Here is a 16,363-nt window from a genome sequence, read left to right as displayed (position 1 = left end):
AGATTCGCCAATTCATCCCAAATTTACTGATCCCATCTCAGCTCTTACCAAGAAGGGAGTGAACACTAAGGACTGGTCCCCTGAGGCAGAGCCGGCATTATCCAACCTCAAGAGCACCTTCACTTCTGCCTCTGTTCTTCAGCATCCTAATGTGACCTGACAGTTTTCCTTGGAAGTTGATGCCTCTTCCATCGGTGCAGTAGCACTCTTGTTTCAGAGGAATTCTAAAGGAAAAGCAGTATCGTGTGGATTCTTTTTCAAACTTTTCTCTCCTGCTGAATGCAACCACTCCATTGGGGACCGAGAATTACTCGCCGTCAAGTTGGCTTTAGAAGAGTGGAGACACCTGCTGGAGGGGGCTGCTCATCCTATCATCATCTTTATGGATCACAAAAATCTCACATATTTGCAGTCTGTACAGCGACTAAATCCTCATCAAGCCAGATAGTCGCTGTTCTTCGCCAGATTTCAGTTTCTTCTACACTTTCGCCCTGTGGACAAAAACATTAAGGCTGATGCCCTGTCCTGGTCATTCGTGACAGATGACTCTGAAGAAAGTCCTCAACACATAATTGACCCTTCCAGTATTATTGCAGTAAACCCTCTACAGATCAAGGATATCCCTCCTGGAAAAACTTTTGTTGGTCTTGCTGACCGGAAAATAATTCTCCGCTGGGGACATAATACCAATCTGGCTGGGCACTCTGGTGTCTGTAAGAATCAGAACTTTATTGCTCGTCACTACTGGTGGCTCACGATGCCTAGGGATGTTGTGGACTATGTTTCCTCCTGTACAAACTGTGCCTTAAACATATTTACCCATTCCAAACCTGCTGGTCTGCTCCAACCTCTGCCAGTGCCTGATGCCCCTTGGCAACACATCGCTATGGACTTTATGACAGACCTTCCTCCTTCAGCTGGATGTACTACAGTCTTGGTAGTGGTGGACCGTTTCTCCAAAATGGCACATTTCGTTCCTTTAACTAGTCTTGCATCTGCTCCTCGTCTGGCAAATCTGTTCGTTCAACACATCTTTTGTCCACATGGACTACCCCTCCATATTGTCTCGATCCAGGGTGTAGAGTTCACGTCCAAATTCTGGAGAGCCCTGTGTAATCTGCTGGATGTGAAGTTGGATTTCTCTTTTGCCTATCACCCATAGTCTAATGGTCAAGTGGAAATGACCAATCAAATATTAGACAATTATCTTCGTCATTTTATTTCTGCCAAACATGACAATTGGCTACAGCTTTTACCTTGGGCAGAATTTCCATATAATAACCATACAAGTGAGTCTACTGCTTCTTGTTCATTCTACATTATGTACAGTCAGCATCCTGTTCCTATACCAGCCATGACTCAAGTACCGGCAGCTTATTCTTCATTTTGGTATTTTCTTCACATCTGCCAGCAAACCAAGTCCGTGATCCCTCAGGCAGTTGATCGCATGAAAGTGCATGCTGATAGAAAAATAAAAGTTCCCTCTCAGTTTTCCCCCAGAGTCAAGGTCTGGCTATATTCAAAAAACATTTGTCTCAAGATCCCTTCTCACAAATTCGCTCCCAAGTTCCCCGTCCCTTTCGAGGTCTTGCAACAAATAAACCCTGTGTCCTATAAACTTTGGCTGCCTCCTACTCTTAGGATTCCCAATTCGTTCCATGTGTCCCTCCTAAAGCCTATGGTCCTGAACCGCTACAGTAAATCTCCTGGCGCTACAGTTGCTCCCAGCGGTTTTTCTGACGTCTTCGAGGTGAAGGAAATCCTGGACTACAAGAGAGTAGGAAGAAAGACTTTCTATCTGGTGGACTGGAAAGGGTTTGGTCCTGAGGAGAGGTCTTGGGAGCCAGAAGAGAACATTAATGCCCCTACTCTCATTAAAAAATTCCTCTCACACTCTGGACCTAAGAAGAGGGGACGTAAGGGGGGTACCGTTATGTCCACCAGCTTCTCTTACCTTCCAGCGGAAGACCTTTGAACTCCTGCCAGCGTCTCCCTCCCCGGAGACGCCAGCACAAGCGGCCGCTCTGCCCTGTAGTGTTTCCTAAGGTGCGCTCCTCCCTGGCCTTAAAGGGCCAGCGTGCGCACCTGTAAATGTTCCCTACCCAATATCAACAACACACTTATTTATAGAAAAGGCTCTGCCCCTTCATCCTTGCCTGAGCGTTGTTGTGTCTGCTCGTGTTCGTTATTGCAAATGGTCCCTTAGTTGTATCCTGTGTTCCCGTATCCTGTACCCCGTTTACAGTATTTGTGTTTGTCCCTGTGAGAAGTCTAGTGTTGGAGTCAAGTGTCATCTATGCCAAGTGTCATCTATGCCAAATGTCATCTGTACCAAGTGTCATCTGTACCAAGTATCATCTGTGCCAAGTATCATCTGTGCCAAGTATCATCTGTGCCAAGTGTCATCTGTGCCAAGCGTCTGTTATGCCACATGTCTATTATGCCAAGCATCTGCTATGCTAAGTGTCTGTGGAATCTTCTATACAGGTACCCTTGTACTATAGACTATCATTGACTCTTGTTTGGACAGCTACTACTCCGCTATGGCGGAGCGACTCAGTGGATCCACATACCCCACATACCCCACATTCGTTAAACTGATGCTCAGAATAAAGGTCAGAATATAGTTGATGCCTACGGAGGGGGTGCAGTAGCCTCCGTTCAATACTTGTGATGTGATGTAGATCAATGCTGTAACCTCTAATACATAGTTGTACTGTACTCTTCCACCTCTGGTAAAAGAAAGAGTTTCCATGTAGTACTGGCCCTGCGTATGTTACATTAACACTGTCTAATCAGAATCTTTATGAAGAGAATTTTTGCCTACAGGCTCCTAAAATGTAAATCCGGTTCTGCATATTAAGCTTTAAAAAATAGCAAATAGGAATAATTTGGTAAAACATTCAAGTGAAACTGATATACACATTACCCTGCTTCTCGATGATGACATTATTACAATTAGTCTGAAAATGTAATTGCAATCCTATGCATGAAAACAAATCTCTCTATTATCACTCTATTCTATTGGCGCAAGCCGCATCAAAACACTGAAAGGACAAATTTAAAGGACTTATTGAGGATCTTATTAAAAGTTTTCAATAAATTGTCAAATTTTTGTCAACACCTTGTGATGATTATTTTCCCAGGACACTCTCTTATATGTTAAGGCTCAAGGGACTAATTTTCTAAACATGGTGATTTTTTCTAAAATCAGCCTTTACGATGATTAGAGGCCTACGTTGGATTGTAAGCAAAAAACGCACAGCGTCATATAGCGCAGATCACCAAAGCTAGTGGAATAAAACAGAGGAAAGTCAATTGAGCTCACCTCTTGGCGTTGTGCTAGAACAGGCACAACGCTATTGTAGACTTATAATGAAATAGGTATCATTAGACCGCTGCAGCCAGGTCCCATCCGGTAACTGGACGTGGTTACCGCTGTAAAGTATTTGCAGGAAGAAAAAGTTGGTGGACCACAAATGGCGCTGCTGGTAATAAAGGAAGAAGCAGTTCCAGTGTTTTGAAATACAAAAATAAATAATTTATTGTAAAAGACTACGCGTTTCAACACTGTACCAACGTCTTCATCAGGCCAAGTGTGCAGTGCCATAAAACAGCCATCTTATATAGTCAGTGTGGTCACATGCAAAATAGGTTTGAAAAAAACTGCTAAGTCACAGGTTAAAGTTTAACTCTGACATCACAAGGGATCATGGTGATGCAACTGCAGTTCAGAAAAAGAACTTCACTCAATGCAAAATAGACCACAATTTACATTTAAAATGTTAATACTTCAAAAAAATAAAACTGCAAATACACTAAATGAGATCATTAAAAGCAAAGAAGGTACATAGAGTATACAAAATAAACTAAAACATATGCCTAAGGTTGGGCACAAGGGCATTGGTGGCCCAGTGGTAAAATTCTCGACTGCCACGATGGTTCAGCATTGAAACGTGTAGTTGTTTACAAAAAATTATTTATTTTTGTATTTCAAAACACTGGAACTGCTTCTACCTTTATTACCAGCAGCGCCGTTTAAGGTCCACCAATTTTTTCTTCGTGCAAATACCTTGGATTGTAGTAGAGATGGTCTTGGTTCACATTCCATAGTCCATTCATGTTCTAAAGCAGTTGCTTCAATTGAAGGGGTTGTCCAATGGCTTAACTAGAAGTCATAGGGCCCCATACAAAAATAAATAATTTATTGTAAAAGACTACGCAAACGCGATCGCTGGCCCCCGACGGGTTGCTTAACAAAGGCATCTAGGTCTGCCCTGGCTATGTGCCTGTTAGTGGAAAGGAAGGAGTTGGATCCAGCGCTGATTTTAAATAAAACGGAAACTAATTCCAAGTTTTAATTCCAATGTTTAAAACAGGATCAAGAATAGAGTGATATCCTGAAGTGCAGGGAGAAGTTATGGTGGTATTGGAAGCCTACGCATTTCAGACGCCTCCTGCGTCCTTAATCATGGCTAGGTATGTGCCTGTTAGTTTTAGTGCAGTTGCACACGACCGAGTGCCACTCGGGATGTTTTTCATGGCATCCGTGTGGCACCTGTTCGTTTTCACTGACACATTCAATTTAGCGCATGAATCGGGTCTGTGAAAACAGATCAGATTTTTGGATCCGTGGAAAGATAGGACATGTCCTATATTTCCACGGATCACGGCCAGAACCCGCCCGGCCACGCTGGCGCTCGTGTGCATGAGGCATTACTCTGACAGGCAATAATGCTATGGTATACGGAGTATACCAAAGCATTATATCTGGAATCAGAAGATCGCAATGTGAAGTCCCCTAGTGGGACTAAAAAACAAAAATTAAAAAACAGTTAAATAAAGTTATTAATAAAAAAACACAAAAAAGATTACAGTAAAAATAAAATAAAACCACTTTTCCATAAAGTTATTTTATTTACAAGAACTGTAAAAACAAAAATAACCGTATTAGGTATCTATACGACTGTAATAATCTGAAGATATAATTTATTAAAAATAAAACAATGCCAAAAATCACACTTTTCTATATTCACGCCGCAAAAATAAATTACACAACTTAGAGTTATTTGTTTGTATACACAAACTGCTCAGGAAAAAAAATACAATTTCTCCCACATAAAACAAGGCCTCATATAGCCACGTCAATTAAAAAAAAAAAAAGATATTGCTCCAAAAATGGTAGAGAGGCAAAAACGAAAAATTGTAGCTGGTCATTAAGACCTTATCTATAATCAAGTTAATACAAATAAAACCCCCTTGTCCCCTTTACCTTAATGCCCTAGATAGGTGTACTCTCTTTGTGCCCTTGCCACACCTCATTCTTCCTGATCACTTCACTAATTCTCTGAGCTTGTCGATAATCATTTATCTAAAAACTGTCCTTGAGGTCCTCATCATAACAATTAAAATTTCTAAAAGGAGTTGTCGATGATTAGGAATATATGGCTGCTTTATTCCAAAAACAGTGCCACATCTGTCCACAGGTTGTGTGTGGTATTGCAGCTTTGCCACATTCCCTTTAATATAGCTGAGTTGCAATACCAGACAAAACCCATGAATAGACGTGGTGCTGTTTACTGGAAGAAACTGTACAGCCTCTTTACAAAGGCAACAAATTGGTAGAAACTGTAATTATTTATTTATCGGCATCTATCTTTCTCAGCACTTTATGTTTTATTTATTCAATACTTCAAAAGACATTTGCATGAACATAGATTAGAAGTAATATCTCTAAGGAACCATTTTTCCGAACAAGTGAATAATAGCCAGCTATAAAGACAAAGTGAATTAGATTGACTTTTCTCCCCTAACGATAACAGAATAATCTGATTTAATATTTCAACCATATGTTTTAAAACTAAAGTACAGTGGAGCTCCCTGTGCACATCTCTCCTATTCAATCACTTCTAGGAAAGCATATGGTAACAGGCGAGCCCTTTAGAGCTGTCATATGTCAGTCAAAACGCAATGCAGTACATTGTGTGGGTGGATGCAATTTTCTTACTAAACACGAGTACTTTTATTACTTTTATTTGAAGAATACTTTGAAAACTTCTATACTAAGATGGATCACCTGCTTTATAAATCATGAGTGCTGATGAGTTGCTTTGACTGCATCATCCTGGCATTGAGTCATTCACTCAAGTGATATTAACTGTAACGGAGTCACCCGCAAGAGGATAAAGCAAATAAACAAACTGCTGGTAAAAAAAAACTTTAGTTATGACAAGTTAAATATACACTTGCACAATGCAAACACAAACACAGAACTGCCGAGACAGGAACAACAAAAAATATCTTTCTGCTGATAGATTTTCAGTTTAAGCTGCAGTCAGATGGCCAATCAGAACGGCTGAACTTTGGGACATGTCCATCAATGTACAGTATATGTCACTGTCTTGCACCCTGGAAATAGTCCTCTTTTCGATGCTCTCTCCCTTGTTCCGCACTCCTTTTTGAGACCCCTTCTTTCTGCTTCCATGACACTACATTCTCCCTCCTGGAAATCTACAGTTTCCCACTCTATACCTTAATGGTTAGCTAACGTTAATCATATATAAAGAGAAGAACAAGAGAAAAAATAAGTCCTGGGACATATCCAGCACACAATGGGGTAACAAGAAAAAATCATATGCAAGTTTTTTTTAAAAAGAAAATACCATTTCGCAAAGAGACTAATGCCTATAATCATAATCATATATAAAGACTTCAACAGCCATTATAAAGAATGGACCTATGTTAATTTTAGGATATTATGATCTCCATGGGCCAGATTTTGACACTTCTCTATATCGTCATAAATACAGTATGTACAGTCAACAGCCGAATCTGGGAACTTCCTGACCAAGCGCCTATATAAATAAATGAGTACACAATACAACAGTCCTTATTGGAAAGGTGAACGGTCACAGCTTTATTAAAATATTCTTCAGTGTAAATACAACCTGTAAAACGATAAGGGTATGTTCACACGGAAACTTAAAAATGTCTCAAAATACGGAGCTATTTTCAATGGAAAACAGCTCCTGATTTTCAGACGTTTTTAAGCCACTCGGGAGTTTCACTGCGTTTTTCGCTGCATTTTTTACGGCCGTTTTTGGAGCTCTTTTCTATAGAGTCAATGAAAAACGGCTCCAAAAACGTCCCAAGAAGAGACCTGCACTTCTTTTTCGCAGCCGTTTTTTACGCGGCCGTTTTTCAAAACGGCCGTGTAAAAGAAACGGCCCATCGGAATAGAATGCCGTTTTTCCCATTGAAACCAATGGGCAGATGTTTGTAGGCGTTCTGCTTCCAATTTTTCGGTCGTTTTTCGGGCATTTACAACCTGAAAAACGACCGAAAATAGGCCATGTGTACATACCCTTAGAGAGAAACACAAAATGCAATCACATCATGAATATTCCTGCAGCAGAAACCTTGACAACAATCTAACCTATGCTTGAACCTATATACCTCTATTTAAATTAAGTGCACGGGTTCCTCCAACAACTAACTGCCAACCTAACCCAGTTTGAGTAGGGTAAACCAGGGGTAACCAATAATCAATAACAAAATAATAGTATAACTTGCTTCCCAGGGTCCGACCCTTGGATCAGCCCAATAAAACTCTTTTAATACATCTCCTCTTAGTTTTCTATGTCTTCTATATAATGAAGTATTCAGCTGTTGTCAAGGACCCGCCCACTGGCGTAGCTATAGGGGTCGCAGCGGTCGCAATTGCGACCGGGCCCCGAAGCCAGGGGGCCCACGGCCCCCCGCACCACATCAATAAAAAGTTACTATAGTAACTCGGGCCGCGGGCCCCTGTTACTATAGTAACATACTTTACTTACCTTCCTGGTTCCGGAACGCAGCAGAGGTCCTGACGTCAAGCGTTGTGCGCAGCGCATGACGTCACAGCGCTATGCGCCGCGCACAGCATCGAGAGGACAGAACTCCCGCCGCGGCCGAAGAGGAAGGTAAGGTTAGCCCTGACTGGCTGGGTCTGACTCCCGGGACCCGCCAATCAGCTGTTTTGAAGGGGCCGCAGCACTCGTACGAGAGCTGCTCCCCTTCATTCCGGTCACACTGTGAATCCATGTCGGCAATTCACAGTGTGGCCGAGTAGTGAAATGAAGGGGAAGCAGCTCTCGTATGAGTAAGTGAAATGAAGGGGACGCAGCTCTCGTACGAGTGCTGCGGCCCCTTCAAAACAGCTGATTTGCGGGTCCCGGGAGACACATCAGCTATTGATGGCCTATCCTGTGGATAGGCCATCAATGTTTAGGGACTGCACAGCCCCTAAGCCTACGATGTAGCAGGCTTAGGGGGCCCATGAGACAGGATCACAGATTGTGTGATCCTGTCTGCTGGGCCCTGTATCTAAGCCAATCACATGGTAGGCTTAGATACATGGCCCATGCGTGATCCTGTCTGCTGGGCCCTGTATCTAAGCCAATCACATGGTAGGCTTAGATACATGGCCCATGTGTGATCCTGTCTGATGGGCCCTGTATATAAGCCTACCACACTGTAGGTTTAGATACAGGGCCCCAGCACACAGTAATCTTATACTGTATAAGATTACTGTCTGCTGGAACCTGTATCTAAGCCTACGTTGTGGTAGGCTTAGATACAGGGTCCCACAGACAGTATCACACATGGGCCCTGTATATAAGCCTAACACACGTGTTACTAATCGTTTTTCTTGTGTGTTTTCTTACAGGTTCGGTCGTTGGACTACGGCGGATTCCAGGACTACTTCGATGACAGCTTTTTTTTTATTATCAATAAAATGGTTAATGAGGGCTGTGTGGGGTTTATTTTTTATTTCAATAAAATATTTTTTCTATGTCTTTGTGTTTTTTTTTAAACTATATTACTACCGCCTTAGTAATGGGCGCCGGCTGATTGACAGCATCCATTGCTAAGGCGGGGCTTAGTGTTAGCCGGTGCAGAGGCAAACACTAACCCCCTTTATTACCCCGGTACCCACCGCCACCAGGGGTGCTGGGAAGAGCCGGGTACGATCCAGTACCTGACCATTTGTAGAGATGGTCGGCCACTGGGGTGGCCGCAGGCTGGTATTATCAGGAGGGGAAAGGCCAAAAACAGTGGCCCTTTCCACCCTGGTGATGCTAGGCTGCTGGTGCTTTATTGTATCTGGCTGGTTATGAAAAATGGGGGGGACCCCACGTCATTTAAAAAAAAATAATTGGAAAGAACGATGTTGGGTCCCCACCAATTTTCATAACCAGCCAGATACAACACAGCGGCAGCAGGCAGCATTACCAGGGTGGGAAGGGCCACTGTTTTTGGCCTTCCCCAGCCTAATACTACCAGCCTGCGTCCACCCCGGTGCCTGCCCGTCACTACAGATGGTCGGGTACCCGGATTGTTCGTACCTGGCTCTTCCCAGTACCCCTGGTGGCGGTGGGTACCGGGGTAATAATGGGGGTTAGTGTTGGCCTCTGCACCTGCTAACATTAAGCCCCGCCTTAGTAATGGAGGTTGTCAATCAGCCAGCGGCCATTACTAAGGCGGTGATAATAAAGTTTAAAAAGATACAAGCACATAGAAAAAATATTTTATTGAAATAAAAAAACACAACCCTCATTAACCATTTTATTGAGAATAAAAAAAAACGCCGTCATTGAAATCCTCATATCCGAAGTCCAACAACCGAACCTGTAAAAAAACACAAACACACAAAAGTATTCAGTAACACATAAAGAAGCAAAATTATTATTCTTACCTATCCTGGGTCCAGCGCTGGAGATGCAATGTCAGCGAGCTGGGCCCTGTATCTAATCCAATCATGTGTGATACTGTCTGCTGAGCTGTGTATCTAATCCAATCATGTGTGATACTGTCTGCTGGGGCCCTGTATCTAATCCTATCATGTGTGATACTGTCTGCTGGGGCCCTGTATCTAATCGTATCTTGTGTGATACTGTCTGCTAGGCCCTATATCTAATCCGATCATGTGTGATACTGTCTGCTGAGCCACTGTATCTAATCCTATCATGTGTGATACTGCCTTCTGAGCCACTGTATCTAATCCTATCATGTGTGATACTGTCTGCTGGGCCACTGTATTTAATCCTATCATGTGTGATACTGCCTTCTTAGCCACTGTATCTAATCCTATCATGTGTGATACTGTCTGCTGAGCCACTGTATCTAATCCTATCATGTGTGATACTGTCTGCTGAGCCACTGTATCTAATCCTATCCATAGTTTATAGGGTCGTAGTGCTATAGATATGCTATGCTGTCTCCTATACACACATTTTTTTGGGGGCGGACACATATGTATTGGGGCTATTTCCCCTGACATTTTAAGCCCTGAGGGTATGTTCACACGGCAGCGTCCGTTACGGCTGAAATTACGGTGCTGTTTTCAGGAGAAAACAGCACCGTAATTTCAGCCGTAAAGGCATGTGCAGGCGTCTTTCGCTGCGTCCATTACGGTCGTTAAATGGAGCTGGTTTTCCATGGAGTCCATAAAAAACGGCTCCATTTACGTCTGAAGTAGTGACAGGCACTTCTATGACGCGGGCGTCTTTTTTACGCGCCGCCTTTTGACAGCGGCGCTTAAAAAAAAATGACCGTCGGCACAGAACATCGTAAGACCCATTCAAATGAATGGGCAGATGTTTGCCAACGCTTCTGAGCCGCATTTTCGGACGTAATTCAATGCTAAAACGCCCGAATTACGTCCGTAAATAGGGTGTGTGAACCCAGCCTTAGTGACGCCTCCGGCTGCTAGTGCTGCATTGTTGGGTCACTTAGGAGACCCTGCGATGCAGCTGAAAGCTGCGGACTGTCGGCCATGAGAAGTTTGCGGGGGGGGGGGCCCAGTAAGAATTTTTGCATCGGGCCCATGAGCCTTTAGCTACGCCCCTGGACCCGTCCCAAGTCACAACCAACATCCTAATCCCATCTACCTCCAAATCCAGACCAAACAAACCAAGCATTACCTGAGCAACAGGACTCACATTTTTCTAGCCCTTAAATGGCTTCCCTACCTACACCCTCTATAAACAACCATCCCTTAATACCTCCCCAAGTTCAAACCCCTTATCACATCCGATCTAAAACTCCACCCAACATAATCACACCACCCGCATGTATTAGCTTAATACCTTCCTACCTGGCCATGTCATGACCGCACTTCACCTAAATTTCAGCCCAGCTCCGTGCTAACATTCAGGCTGCACAATAACTTCTGGAACCCACTCTGAAGAGATTAGGGCTTTGCCTCTGAACCCAATCTTGATTGGACCATTATATCCCTCCTCACCTCTTCCTGTAATGGCTCATTTGACATCTCCCCTCCCCTACATTTTCCACTGTTCTTTGTTTATTACAAATACTTTATTATAGTGAAATTGTGCTTATAAAATTCTCAATATTTGCCTACATTTGCTATAATTCTTCCATTGTACTTCATTTTGATGTGAGCGAAGAATTATATATTTTTTTCTTTTACTTCTTATTTGTGAACAAATATCTTAATAAAAAAGAGATTTTAAAAGAAAATATATATTCCGATTTAATTCTCATTGTATCCATTTTTTAGATTGTGTTAATGATCTTCAAGTTCACCCTTATTAGGGTTTATCAGTATATGTGCGGTTATTACTGGATAATTGTCCTGTTCTTGCTGTTATTTTAGTCAATTATAATAACTTTGTTTTCACTTTATTGGAAATGCACTTTTTATGCATTGACATTTTTGGGCATTTGTGCTGGGCTTGTGCTCATGAACAATAGCCAACATGTACAGGCAGAGCTTCAGTAGGGGAAAGACAGAGCAGCAATCTTTAGCCTCTGATAAAATAGGTGAATTTCCAACTGACTAAGATTAATTGAGCAGAGAAAAAATAAAATTCCCATCTAAGAAATGTATGACATGAACAAAGACTATGCCATAAATGGTAACATAAGATTTACAGCACAGCAAGCATAATCTCGTTTTAAATGACAGTTTACAGCATAATCTTGCAAGATTACGCTTGCCTTGCTGTAAATCTCATACAAACGTTACCGAAGTGTCAAGATTCTGAATAGACATCACGTCCTGGCTGGTAGCAATGTCTATTCACTATCAGGACACTTGAGTAACGTTAATGTCTGAGTAAGTGACGGCACATAGTGAACAACGCAGGATCACTATGTGCTGAATAAATGAATGAGGAGAAGTGTAGGATGCTGATTGGTCACTGATTGGTCAGCGTCATACACTCCTCTGTACAACACCCACTTGGCCAAAAAGTAAAAACACGCCCAGTTGTCCATTAAGAAAGTCATTAGCATAAAGCTAATATGGGTCATAACTCTGACAAAAATGATCGTTTTATCTAAATAAAAAAACACTGCTGTAATCTACATTACAGTGCCGACCACATTTTGTAGAAGATAGGCCACTTATAATGTGGTGACAGAGCCTCTTTAATGAATTTTGAGGCAGATTTTTTTCTGCCTGCAAAAAAACTCTGTGTGAACTAGGCCTAAAGGGTTTTTCTGCTCAGGAAAGCTATCCAAATGTAAAAGCATTTCGCATGAGGGTCTCCTCTTCCACAATACTATAAATGGCATACGGTATGATGGTTGTGGAGGGATTGTGGCTGTTATGGTTTTGGAATTGGGACTTAATCGCGTTAGGCTATTCTGCCTCTTTTACCTGAGATCGCTACTGCTGAAGTTTCGGGGTCATGTACATATTTTTAATATATAGAAAGCTCTCCATGGAATGATGTTCTTACATCCAACCCTCTGTATGATCTTACTACGTTTTATTGACAGTTTAAACTAATAATGTTTTGAGACATGTAAATTATACCTAATAATATCATGTCATTACTTCCAAGGTTGTTTGATTATGGACATGGACGCGTTCCACCTCCTCCTCGTGCAGTTATCCCTCTAAAACGGCCCCGTATAACAGTGCCCGCAACACGCAGAGGCAAAGGAATTTTCTCTTTAAAAGGAGGATCAAGATCTGTCCCAAGTGGCTCCGCATCAAAACGTGAGTACCCTTCATCACTCTGTGTTATGTAATCATTAAGGATTAAAGCTGTCTTTGGAAAAATTTTATTAGTAAAATTACAGCAATAAAAAAAAAAAATCTAAAGCCATAGGTTCACACCACAAATTTACTTCTAATACCTGAAATCTTTCCAAGCAGGAGTGATTCAGGTAATAGGAGAAAGCGAGTGCAGGGAAATCAAATTCACTGTCGCTGTCAACAGAATTTTAGTGTATCACAACAGCCTATCTAGATCGCAGACACTTGCTGCTGTATGCCGCTATACACTTCCCCTGCCGACTTCCTTGGATACAGTTCTAGAAGACATCAGAGAGTCAGACACAAGTTCAAGGGCAATTGAGGCACTTGCGATTCGCGGCAACTTTATTTTGCCCAAGTCAGACAGTCGATACAATTGAATTCGACCTAAAAAGAGTGTCGGAAAATTCGCTCATCTTTAGTTATAATGTGTTGTCATTTCACACAATGGTATGTGGTGGTTGGGGGACCCTGGTAGAGATCTTTCAATATGACCCTTGTACTACCAGTTACCCCCTTTTGTAAAATAAAAAAAAACGTGTGAATTACTGCTGCCTCCAATAATAGAAGTGTGTGGGAAGAGTCACAGTATTCTATTGTAATAAATGCTTATTGAGAGGTGTACAAGCGAGAGACACATAGTATACATCAAAATGCCCCTGCCCTTATGTTGCCGGGTTTTCCCACCTAGGACAGAAGGGCCTAGTGTTTGTTGCCCCCACCACATTCTTTTTATAACCCGTAGACCAATTTCCAGTGTTTTGACCTTGAAATATATTAACAGTTTGGGCTGTTGCAGATTCTCACATGTCTTTCCATATGTGATGTGGTTTAGAGCAATTCTTGCTATAAGTGATTTGAAATATGCAAGCAAAAAAAAGTAGTCGTACCCCACCCACATATCTGTTCTGCCCAAGATCAGCATTGGAGCACCAACTTTAAACACAGTGGAAGGAATTTTTTAAGACTGGCGTTTCATGCGCCAGTCTGACTAGGAAACAAGCTGAAATAAAATGCGACATATTTATTAAGTGGCGCCACTTAATGAATTTCTTTCATCTTTAACTATTCGTGCGCCACTAAATGAAATCGACCTGGCGTAGATTTTTTATATAATTTACATAATAGTAAATGCGTTGGGCCAGCTGTGGCCCCGCACCTTCTGCTAAGCTCCGCCCACATTTTAGAACATGTCGGAAACTTTCGAAAGTTGCATTTGCAGAAAACTGGCATAGAAACGTTGTTAAATTCCCCCAAAAATAAAGTAGTAAGTACTGGAAGTGCTCTGTTAATTCAGCCTTATGTAATAATTATAGAACTCCTTTTAAATTTGATAATAATGGACTTATAATCTTTAGATGTTACAAATTATATAAAGTAACAAACATTATATTTACTGAAATAAACATAACTGTATCGGCCTCGTGTGTGAAAAGTGTCAGATAGTAAGAGTAACATTGCAGCTACCAATCAACAGATCGGGTTCAATTTTCTAAATTGGACTGGAAGATCAAAGATGGACTCTATTTTCTATAAGCAAGAAGATCATTTTTTTTTAGAGACATCTGTGGCCTTATGTATGTTCCGTACAGCGGTTATGCCAAGGGATTTATAAGTAAAAGGTAATCAAATGAACTGAATGCTTTTATATTATTAAGACTTTTATACAAACACATTTATCCATATATAATAATGTTTCTCATTATAAAGCTGTCAAGTCACCTAAATTTCCTAGAAAACACTTGGGTTTTGACCCTCCTTACCTTAACACCCCATAAACATGCACATTTACCAGAGCAAGTAAATAGCCAGGTCTCTAGCTTCTGTACTTCCTGCAATTCCAAGACCTGCCAGAAGGGGCAGTAACAGCCAACCTCCACAGAGTCAAGCATGCCGCACTTTTCTGTCCTAAAATTATTCTCCTATGTCTAAGATTATAGTCAACCATAGGCTGCATTAATGTTTACCCTGAAAGCAATTGACATCTCTGCAAATACGAGATCAGTAAAATTCCATTAAAGTGGACATTGCAAATTTAATATGGCAAAATTACCTATAACAGTATTCTTCTAGAATCAATAAAATGCAATGCATGGTCTACAGGAGGCTGAGAAATAAAACCTATATAGGTCATCACTTCTAAGGCAGGAATATGGCTGATGTCACTTGCACACGTATCAGGTCTGTTCCTTGCAGCAAATTTGACAATATTTTTTACATATAATTGCAATATTAATCCTACATTTTCAAGAAAGACAAAAGGAGCAGATTTGCCTGAGCATAGCTTGGGTATCACTATTGCAGAAGGGTTAGCCACATGTGCATCAACAGTCCATGTCCATCTAATCACTGAGCTTGAACATTGAATAATAGCAAGTGTCAATCTAGACATCCAATCCCTATAGAAATGAAAGGGAAAGATGATGGTTATTAGATAGATCTTCCCTCTGCACTGTAGTGCCGCCACTGGTGAAAACAGGAAATGCAAGTGATGTCATCACATTGATTTTCTGTGTGAGGGAGAGTCCCAAGGTCCAAAGCGCCTCCTAGGTAGGTAGGTAGGTAGGTAGGTACAAATTTGAAAATAACAAAATATATATTACTGACTCCTGGTATATCCATAAATATTACATTGTGTAAAGAATTTTAGGAGTACATTTATTTTGACCAGTTCATTTAGTTAAAGTTATGACTGTACACTAGCATATAGCAGGGGCAACAAATCTTTTTGTCAGTATGCCGAAATTCACAATTGTTTTTCTGGGAAACTCAAGTGCTAATGTACCAATAAGGCTGGGACTAAATGGTGACAATAAGTTGAGGTAAATTGCTTTACATTTTCAATTCCAATATGACTGTGCTATGATTTTACAGCGATTTACCAGGATTTTCTGTCCCCATGTAAACACAAAATGATAACATGAAGTACCTGCCACTGGACCCCATAACAGTGACAGCAAAAAGGACCCCCAAAGACAGTTTCTGGCACACAATCCCCATAACAGTAACAGAAGGGGCGTAACTAAAATTAATTGGGCCCCATAGCAAAATGAGTAGGGCCCTCACCACCTAGTGACATCAGACTGAAACAGCTGCAAAAGTACCAATAATTAAAGGTAGGAATCATAAATATATCAATGTTCTGGCACATGTATGGGCCCCCTCAACCTCCAAGCTCCATGGCAGCTGCTATGGCTGCTACGACTATAGTTACACCCTTGAGTAACAGCCACAGGATCACCAGTATGAGCCACAGCACCCTCATAACAGTGACAGCCACAGGACCCCTATAACAGTGACAGCCACAGG

General features: G+C 41.6%; 1 protein-coding gene across 4 annotated transcripts in view; it reads left to right on the top strand.

Moving 5' to 3' along the window:
• RALYL (RALY RNA binding protein like) overlaps positions 1 to 16,363 on the top strand; it is a 595,378-nt gene that overhangs the window by 552,358 nt on the left and 26,657 nt on the right. For all 4 annotated transcript variants that reach the window (XM_075826067.1, XM_075826069.1, XM_075826068.1 and 1 more), the window contains one exon: positions 12,858 to 13,015. In XM_075826067.1, the coding sequence (XP_075682182.1) occupies positions 12,858 to 13,015 (158 nt within the window). The remainder of the gene's footprint in view (positions 1 to 12,857; positions 13,016 to 16,363) is intronic.

Source organism: Rhinoderma darwinii, chromosome 5 (assembly GCF_050947455.1).
Source record: "Rhinoderma darwinii isolate aRhiDar2 chromosome 5, aRhiDar2.hap1, whole genome shotgun sequence".
NCBI lineage: Eukaryota > Metazoa > Chordata > Amphibia > Anura > Rhinodermatidae > Rhinoderma > Rhinoderma darwinii.
This window is presented reverse-complemented; position numbering and strand designations above follow the sequence as displayed.